Source organism: Nyctibius grandis, chromosome 1 (genome assembly GCF_013368605.1).
Source record: "Nyctibius grandis isolate bNycGra1 chromosome 1, bNycGra1.pri, whole genome shotgun sequence".
Taxonomy (NCBI): domain Eukaryota; kingdom Metazoa; phylum Chordata; class Aves; order Nyctibiiformes; family Nyctibiidae; genus Nyctibius; species Nyctibius grandis.
In genome coordinates this window covers 123,268,616-123,279,054 of record NC_090658.1, presented here as the reverse complement: position 1 = coordinate 123,279,054, position 10,439 = coordinate 123,268,616, and the positions used below count along the sequence as shown (strand labels likewise).

The 10,439-nt window shown below is 38.6% G+C and overlaps 1 protein-coding gene across 1 annotated transcript; it reads right to left on the bottom strand.

Annotated features, from left to right (window-relative positions):
- Positions 1-464: 464 nt before the first annotated feature.
- TDRD15 (tudor domain containing 15) lies at positions 465-6,396 on the bottom strand. The gene is given in 5 exon segments (XM_068396636.1): positions 465-766; positions 769-1,410; positions 1,413-1,599; positions 1,602-1,811; positions 1,813-6,396. Coding segments are annotated over 5 exon segments (5,913 nt in total). The 5' UTR covers positions 6,385-6,396.
- Between the last annotated feature and the right edge of the window lie 4,043 nt (positions 6,397-10,439).

Sequence of the window (10,439 nt, the reverse complement as noted above, 5' to 3'; positions counted from 1 at the left end):
AAACACAGACAAATAGTAGTATCTGTATTTTTTTTAATGCAATGAAGAAGTACTTTCCTAACTGCACTCTACTTACTATTCTTTTGATAATACCTTCACACTGTCTTCCTAGACTGTGGAACATCAGAATCATAAGTCTCAACCAGTGCTTCTCTTAGCAGATCTACTCTGTATTAACACAATTTTACTTTTCTTATCATCACAATGATGAAAAAAACAACTCCTTTACAGTACTGTGCTCATCTTTTGCAGTTTTTCTTTTCTTTCAGTGTTAAATGAACTTGGATCCTTTGTTAATGATATTCCAGCACCAACTTTACCACACTTCCTTATTTGAAACTTTATCACAGACAGACCTATGCTTCAGATACTTTTTTTATTTCAGTTCTTTGCTTTACTTCTGTCAGCAAAATAAAGAATTTTCATCGTAATTATAATCTGGTTGACAATGGGAAGCACAGTAACTAGAATTTGGGACACTTAGGCTGCAAATCTGTTTTTTCTGTTTTAATTCTGCCAACTGGAATGAGACAACACCTACTTCTAGAGTGGACTGCATGACCAGCAGCAATTAAGGCATCAGCTAGATTGTTCTCCTCATACAGAACATCCACCTCTAATTTCATTTCAGAGCCATAGTGTTTAAAATGAAATGTCAGACCCGGTTTACTAAGAAGCTTCTGAAACAGAAGTTTAGCTTCGTTATTCCAATATTCCCCCTTGGCAGGAACTGTATCATGTAAAGAGCAAGAGTATGCCAAGCGTCTAAGTAAGACAGACTTTCTGAAATAGCTTTAAGTTTATGGATATCAGAGTAAGGGATGCTCTTCAGAAAGCCATAATCAATAAATCTAAGAACACCAGACTGACTTGTTACTTCACTAATTTCTGCCCTGTTCCACTGTGCTTCCAGTCCAAACTTCATTAAGCAGGTAGCACCAGGAGCCACAAGTTCTTTTGGCAAAGCTGGCAAGTTGTCAGGAAGGTCAGAGTGCAGCAAAGACAAGTTTTTCATGCAATCAAATAAGACTTCAAACTGGATGCAGCAGTTTGAAGGATCAGTAACTGCAGTTGCAAGCCCATGATACCTTCTGCCGCTCTGCAGTGGCATCCATGTGACTGAATTTACTTTGAATGATGTATTACTGGATTTTTCTGGTCCAACAATAGTCTGACAATTACTTAAGAACTGGTTGAAATACTCCTGAAGCAGATTTTCCCCTATTGAAATATCTACTTCCCAGATATGACAGGATTCCAAATACCCCAAAAACGAGATCCTTACTTGACGATCCAGGAGTGTATTTACTACATGGACAAACTGAATTTTCTCCATTTTTTTAAACCAAACCCATTTACAAAACACAGCTTGTTTAGGAACACTTCTAATCTCGTCACTCAGCACCTTGCATTATTTAAGCACACCATCTCATACTTCCCATAATCCATGAAAAAAGCTAGTATTAACTTCTCCCTGACAAATTTCTTTATCACTTTTGATCAATACCACTTTAAGTTCCTTTCAGATTTTGTCATGCATTCCAATCCTTCTTCAATGTCATCCACTCTAAGCAAATCACTTCTTTGTACTTCTTTTTGATAAGCATTACATTTAACTCATGTAATATTTGCAAATTTCTAAGTAACTGCACATGAAAGTCTCCACTCTCTGAAATATTAACTACTTCTGCTCCTTCTACCTGTCCAGAATTTAGATCTTGAGGAAGAATATTTAAGGGTGCTTTAAAAGTATTTTTCATCCTAACAGCCTTACTTTTACTTTGACCACCGAAACCATGCCTAGACTTTGTTTTGAGGATTATCATTTGTAACCAGAATTTGTTTTGGCCTGTTTTCCTGATTACACATTGGTGTGTTTTGCCACCTTGTCCTGCCTTTTTTCTGCAGAAAGTTATTAGACATAGACTTTCCATCACAAATTACATCTACTCCCCATTGCTCTCCATGTTGCTGTAAGAACCTGCAAGCAACTGGCTTGTTACTTATTTCGCTTACAAAATAGGAAGCACTTTCATTGGTCCAGCTTTCATCAGGAACACTTTTTACTCTGCTAAGGAAACAATGAACACTGAGCCTTCGCAAAGTTAAGAACTTTTTCCAAATCCTGCATATTTTTGAAGGACTAAAAACTGCTGCATTACCACAGTCAATGAATTCTACCTCAAAGGAGTTTCCTGATTGTGGAGTTTTAATAACTACTCTACAGTAAAAACAATCAGTGTCATGCTCTGCTACAACAAGATCCCCTACCATGAGCTCATCCAACCAATTCTCATGATCTATATTCACCATGCTTTCATTTAATTCTTCTGCTAGTTGTATTATTAAGTTTTCATCCTCTGCAAGCTGAACATAGAAACTCAATGGACTATCTACATGAGAAACACACCCTGCTACTTCACAATTCATGCGAATATCAGGTTGAGGAAGACTGATTAATTTAGGTATGCTTTCATTACTCCTTTCCTGCTGACCTGTATAATTTAGTCTTTCATTATGAGATTCAGAGAGAGTATTTACAGTTCTTTCCTTTGAATTTAAAGTAGGATGACAGAGTGATTGAGAAGCAGGTTCTCCAACCAGAGGTTCCTCTCTATGCTCCAGAACACCACTGACAGTATTTCTAAAACCTGGTTCTTCACTGTCCTGTAAAGTTAGTGGTTTTGAGGACCCACTACACAACTTCTGTGTGCTACATGCAGTTTGCTCTTCCTCTTCAAAATTCTGTCTGGTATTTTTCTCATAATACTTATCATATACTTGGTATTTCACTTTAGTTTCCAATTCAACTGTTTGAAGATTTTTAACAGTTACTTTATTAATTTCTTTGTCATCTTTTATGTGATGTATCACTCCTCCATTACTTCCAGCAAATTGTTCCGTATAATTTTTCAGTGACAATTCTTCCAATATTTTTTCTTTAATTTTCTGACTGACTTTCAGCTGTCCATCATACAACTCTACAACAATCTGCCCATCTGATTCTCTGGACACAATTACAGCCTTCAGCAGTTTACCAATGAATGTTTCCTCAAACCACCTACTAACTCTTGCTGGAATTTTTGTCTCCTTAAGATCTGAGAGACAGCATTTAATGGCTTGCATGGGTGTGAATATTAGGTCAGTCGCAAAGTCTGGAATAGGCATCAACTGGTCTGTCCCTATCATATTCTTATTTCCAAAATCTACAAAGTCAGCAAGTAGATAGGATGTTGACTCCACAGGAGAAGCCAAAGCTCTATAAAAGCAACCATCTTCAAAATATCTGGCTATACAAAATCGCATATTGCTGGTATCATATTTTGCATTATTTGACATTTCACTTATGACACTAACCTTCTTCATCAATGCCTCTATAGTTTCAGTGTTTCGATTAAGCTGACAATAGAATTTTGAAGGACTATGTACATGAGTTATATAAACCTCCTCCTCACTTCCAATTTTTATATTAAAAGATGAGTAGCAAAAACTGTACAAAGAACCCAAAGATGCAAGGTTTCTCAGATCAATGCATCCAGATTGGGCGAGACCACGTTCTCTGAGGAATTCCTCTGCACTAATAAATGGAGTCTGTAGGTCAACTATATTGCATAAACAGTTGGGGCTTACAAGAACAAGAGCATAAATGATGCAAGTCAGTGGTCCTCTAGAACCAGAAATGAAGTCTTCAAAATGTCTACGCACTTCTTCAGATGAATTAAGTGAGTCAATCTCTAAGGGTACTTTAAGTGCACATCTAAACGCTTGACTTTCCAGAGTTAGGAAATCTGGAAGAACAGCTCTAAGATCTTTAAGTAAAACTCTTTCCTGATAACCATAGTCTACAAGAACCACATCAACTTCGTTTGTGGATACTTGCTGCACAACAGTTGCTCTGTACCACTTCCCATCTTTGGGACATTTAACAATACAGGCAACCTCTCCAGTTTTGTAAGAACTGGCATGCTCTTCATAGTAAGTCTGAATTTGTTCCATTAATTTATTTAGCTCTGGCAGTTTGCTTTGCAACTGACATGAAAAATCTGTTGGGGAAATGATGTAAGAACACACCACTTCAAAAACAGCTCCTGGTTTAAATACAAACTCTTTATACAGTACTTTTTTCTCATCTACCGCTTTACACCTTTTAGAGACAGCACCTTTTCCAAAACAGGACTGCACAACAGATGGCCTCAGCACTGAAGGCACACTTAATGATTTTTCCTTCTGAAATCTCTCTCCATTTCTGGATACCTTATTTTTGTGACTATTACAGATGCTCTGTGCATTTACTTTTTTTTTTTTAGATTTGCGGAGATTCAGGGCTTGACGCCTTTTTGCTGAATTTAGAACAGAATCTAGTGTCTTTTCCCAGTATTCAGCACATCCAGCTTGAACCATACATGTGGCAACATTTCCTTGCTGTAAACCATTCTTACACAGCACATGAACAATATACTTGTTGTTTTGCTTTCCAATGACATGAAACAGGAGTAGTTTGTTCAACACAATTTCTTTGAAAAAATCAATTTCCTTCTTAATCCACACATCGTCAACAGGAAACGTCCAAGCAAGTGCACAACACATAGCTAAAGCTGGTAAATCAGAAAACTCAGGAAGCAGTGCCTTCACATCGTAACAGGGTACTGTATCTGTATTTCCAAAGTCCAAAAAATAAACAGTAATGTTTCCATGAAGCACTTCAATGACAACACCCCGATAATAACACATGTCTTTGCTATACCGGGCACAGCACAGTAATCCAGGTTCTGGGTTTTTCAGGACCATTTCATCAGCTCCACATTCGTTATATACATCTGCAATATTTCTCATCAAGGCTTGAAATTCGTTCTGATATTCACATGTTCGAATCCAGAAATCAGATGGATTTATGACATATACCACAACAGCAATATAGCAAGAATTCACTTGCATTTCTGCTCTTTTGCAGTGACTTGACAAAGAAATATCCCATTCAGGTAAGTAGGTTTTTGTATGTTTATTTCCAGTAGAATTCTTAAATGAATCGTACCTCCCATCACATGGTTTGTAGTTTACAGCAATACTTGTGATTTTTGTTTCCGAAAGAGAGACACGTGATGCAACTGCCTCATTCAGGTTTTCTGGATGCACAGCATTAATTCCAAGATTTTTACTTTGCAGCGTAATATAATACAAGCGTTTAATGTCATTGAATAAATCAATATGGACACACACAGAAGTCTGTCCTATCAAGGCCTGTGTAAGGTCTTTCAGCTGCATTTTTATTACTGTTTCATCCTGACTACCAAAACAAGACAGCGCACATGGAAATGAAATCATTGGTAATGCCATGAACTCTACTTTAAGTTTCTGAACGCAGCTAGATGGCACAGCTTCAATATTGCCAAAATCCATAAACCAGACTTCCACATGGTCAGAAAGAAGCTGTTTTATCACTCCTCTATGCCATTGTCCATTTTGCCTTTTGGCAGCACAGAGTAGCCCTAAACTATCAAAAGATGTATTATTTTCTGTACTTATAGCTTCATAGTACAAATGCATCACTCGTGTCAAATCTTCCAGCTCTTTCTGCCATTTCTGTACCTGACAGTAAAATTTATTTGGGCTTATGGCAACAGTTATTTTTACATTTTCTTTACTGCCAACAGGTAGACGTGGAAAGAGATCACCTGGAACTGGCCAAAAATCTGTTGGTTTCTCAGAATTACTGAAAGTAAGCAACTCCTTTACTGGATATTTCCGTTGCAACAATCGTGGCACTCTCTTACAAAGTATTTCTTGGGGAAACGCTCTTAACATTTCTACAATAAGACAAAATGAATCTCCATCAATAAATTTTCCTAACTGCAGTTCAAGAACATCATTAATGATCTTCGGCACTTCTAGAATAAACAGTTGGTATGGTATAACAGCTTTCACGTGACCTGCAATCTGTAATCCTACCAGAGATGAAAAATAGTTAACAGCTTTTGGACTCCATTTCTCTGCAAGAGGAAGTATGCTTGCAAAAACACCCAAAACTACCTTTGGAGGCAGCTGAAATAATTCATCACAAGCAGAAGCAAGATGTGTTTCCTCAACCACTAGCACTTGCCCAGTGTCTATAAGAAAAGCCTCACAGATATTCTTTCTCTTTTCCAGAACTCTTCCTCTATGCCATTTTCCTTGTGTGTCTTCCACCAAACAAGATGCACCAACGTAAACGTTACCTTTTACTTTGAATACACGCTGTATTTCATTCTGTAGTATGTAATAGTCAAGCTCACATCCTGCCTTGTATTGACCCTGGAACACTATAACCAAGCATTCAGGATGGCATTCTATATGAGTTATCTTCAGATTCATATCTACTATGTCTGGTGAGGGAGCCAGAGATTCCATCCTGTCTGCAAAGAAAAGGGTAAGATCAGCCTCACAATTTTCTGTATTTTTTGTCAACTAATTCCTTACTAATTTGTTTTCAAAATGCCTTAATAGCATATTTTTACACTTCTGGTTAAAACATACACTAAAAATTTAACAACTTCATGTTTTATGCAACTGGGATACACTTGACACAACTTTCTTTGTAAAGACGTGTTCAGATAGCATCTGAAAAAAAGCACCTCTGGACTTGCTCTTGTGGCTACAGACTAATTTTATCACTTGAGAATAGTATGTAATCAGAAAGGTGTTCCCAGAATAATACAGAGAATTGAATATTACATTAGAAAAGCAGGGCAGAAGGGTGGACAGACACAACAACACAGACACACAAGGACATGGAATAAGACAGACGACCAGTAAGACAACTGTATTTCTTCTCAAAGAAAAGTATTTCTGCTCAAAGAAAACAAGAGTGGAAAGCAATTCCCATTTTATACAATCGCTGCTCATCTTACAGATGTTACTCACATTCAGTATATTTAACTGCAAGTCTCTCCAAAGGCGATCCAATTCAGTGTTTCATGGCACTGGACTTGCAGTTACAAGGAGAGTTTACGTGCAGAAGTATTTCCATCCTGTTTCTCTCTTTCTTTTTAATATGTGAATGATCAAGGATGCCTCCTCTACTCACCCTGCTTTTTCTGTGTAAATCACTTCTTCAAATCAATGACAACTTACAGCTCTATGATTTACTGTTTACTTAATCTGGCTGTCTATACACTATCAGGTATAGCTGTAGCATATTTTAAGTTTTCATAATTGCAAGGACATACAGAACACATTATCTACGTCCAACATTTCTGCACTGCCCATCAACTCACAATTGTGCCACGTGTGTTTTGTACTGTCTCAACACTCCGACTCTGCCAGTTTAAGTATCTTTAAACCTTTCAGACACTTCTCTGACCTTTATCTATAATCTGGTCTTTAAGATGAGTGTCCAGTTCCATTTAAATTTGTCAATGATCTGTCATTTCACATTGTTTAAAAAGGCTGTGCATGCCCATAATTTAACCAAGCAATTCTACAAAATAAACTGCTGTTCTAACAAAGTATTTAGGGGTAGATATCATCTGTTAAATGCAAAGACGGTGGATAAACACACAAGAATAAACTGGACAAAGCATATGCTTGATTTACCAATTTTTATGTAAAGCTGAAAGTGAAACTTTCAGTTTCAAGTAAAGTTATTAGAGCAAGATTTTTCTCAGTCTGGAAAAAAGTCTTCAACAGAACTGCCACAATAGTTTTATCACAAGCATACATAAAGTAGCTAGCGATCATACAATTTGTCTGCACAGTAATTAGTGATCTCTATCATTCTAGTTCCACAAAAAATGAAAATTAATAAGTAAATGAGCTCTCCTACTATAAAGCTTACCAAAACATCTCAGGCAGGAAAAGGAAGGATATGTGACTTCTCAAAAAAAGCCCAAAACCACCAGCCACCCAAAAAAACCTCCCAGTAAAATTAGTACCAAATTCAGACCTGATAAATACCTTCTTAAACAAGCCCCCTTGTTTTTCACTTTTCCTGGTAATAAATTAGAAAGCTAAATTCTGGGGTTTTTTTTAATGAAAGATAACAGCCTTCAGCAAAGGGTTCTGTCTGCCTGGAAGAATCACCTGATCATTTGAGAGAACCAAACTTTTGAAGGGGCACCACTGATGCTTTGGTTAACTTTTCTTCCTTTGAAACAAACCCCTAGTTGCAGAAACACATAAAAAATGAAAACAATTTGTGCATCAACATTTGCTTGCCCATTGTCAGAGCCCAAATAACAGCATCACACTGATAGAGTCACATTTCTACAGTCTACAAAACAACCTTTTGCTTTTTACTCACCTATGTACCAGTTAGGACTTATTCATTCAGAACACACCTTTAGAAACCTCAGTCGTCTTATTAACAACTCTACATCTCGCTACAAGGAAAGATGAGAGAAAAATTATTAGAAAAATATACATAAACTAAATTGTTGTACTACTTCTCTGAATACTCCTCCTGCCCAACCAACACACCCTGGAAGAGTTCCTCATACCCAGCTGAATTACAAGGTTAAGATTTCAAAAAACAAAATTACAAAACTGAAGCCACCTTCTTAAAATCATGGTAAGACCATTCTTTCTTCACTGCAGTTCAAAAAACCACACCAGTCAGAAGCACACAACACAGATAATCTATCACCTGCTTTCTAAGCAAGAGTGGCCACGCATTTATCTTTGTTTGCAATGCTTCAGCCCTCAAAATCTATAGTCTATCATGCACTAGTACCATATAAACAAACTTATAGCATAATAAAAGGGCTTTTAAATGCAACCAAATGCAGGACAGAAGCGGCAGCTCTGATCGGGGCTGTCTGACGCCGCAGGCAGCGCCCGCCTGAGAGGAGCAGGGCGCAGAGGCGAGAACCGGCCGGGCGGACGCTGCCGCCTCCAGGCGAAGCCCGACAGTGAAGACCGCCGCCCTTCCGCGGCGGCGGCGGCTTCCTTACCCCTCACAAGCGCGAAAGCGACGCGTGAGCACCGTAACCGCCCGAGCACCGTGATTTCACGCCAGTCCGACACCAAGTCCGACACCGAACCAACCTCCCCGCGGCCGCCCCTCACCCCGCGCTCACAAAATGGCGGCGCGAAGCCCCGCTCGCACGCGCCGCGCCGCTCCGCACGGCACGCACTTGGGCGCCTTTTTTTTGTGGAGGGTGGGACTTAACGTTGATTGGCCGGAGGGGGGGGGAGACGGCGGCGCTCAGCCAATCGGCACGGGCCAGTGGCAGAGGTGCCGCCTCCACCGTGGGCTGAGGGCAGTGCCGGGCCCAGCGCCCCGCCTCGCTGCGTGTGGGGAGTCACGTGTAGTTCTTTTTTTCTTGTGGAGTTGTCCTTTTTTCTTGTTGTTTTGGTATTTTGTTTGTTCTTTGTTCTTTGGGTTTTTTTTGTTTTTCATGTAAGTTTTCACTTTGCAGCAGTCTGTTATTTATAAGGTGATCTCTAAGCTTTATAAAAGGAGCCTGTGGGTCACTGAATCTTCTGGGGCTATCTAAAGAGGATTTGAGAGCTCTTACTCATTCCCATCATCAAGAAGAAATTCTCCAGGCTGGCAGGACTACATATTAACAGGCTGCGAATTGCTGCCCCACTTGCTTTTGCATGCAAGTCTGGATTTTTTTGGCAGGGGGTTGAGTTGGGGGTGGGTTTTTTTGGGTTTTTTTGTTTTTTTTTTTACTGAGAATATAAGCTTAGTGAGGTGGTTACAATAAGGAAACTTGGTATGAAATATAGTCCTACAAATACCAACAGATGCTGGTATATCTATAACTGATTTCACTCTTTGGAATGAGTTCCTGTGTGTAAAATAATTTATAAAAGTTTACCTTCAACTTTTACTTTTTTTTTTTCTCCAGCTAGTCAGGATTGCTGTATCATAGTAGGCTTTGCAAAGTTAGGAGAGAGAAAAGCTGCTTTTGCAATTCTTAGAGATAGTAATCTCCAAATACAGCTATCATATGGAAGTCTGGATAATATATCTTTAAAGTGGTACCATAGCTACTTGAATTAACCCTAAAATTTACAGGAGTTCTTAATTTTGCAGGTAAGCAGTCATGTTTGTCATGTTCAAGCTTTTTTGTAAGAGTACTCAGAGCAAAGGTTGTACAGGTCTATGACTGATATACCTTTAGCTTTATATTTCTGGACAACATGTCTAGTTTATTCTTGCATTCTTATATTGCCCAAAATAATTCCACTACTGGCATAGTTTTGCCTGGTCTGTTTACTTCTTTAACACAAGAGTACACATACTCATTCTGAACTGTAAAGTTGTTTACTTTCTTCCACAATGTAATGCAGTAATGTCCTGTGCACTCCCTCTGTACCCTAGTCTTCTCATTTTGGACTCTTGTTTGTTTGTTTTTGTTGTTGGGGTTTTTTTAACCACACAACAAACATGTTATTAAGCCTGTGTCAGACAATCTGTCAGGGCCAATTAGATACTGGAGCTTTCTTGCCTTTTT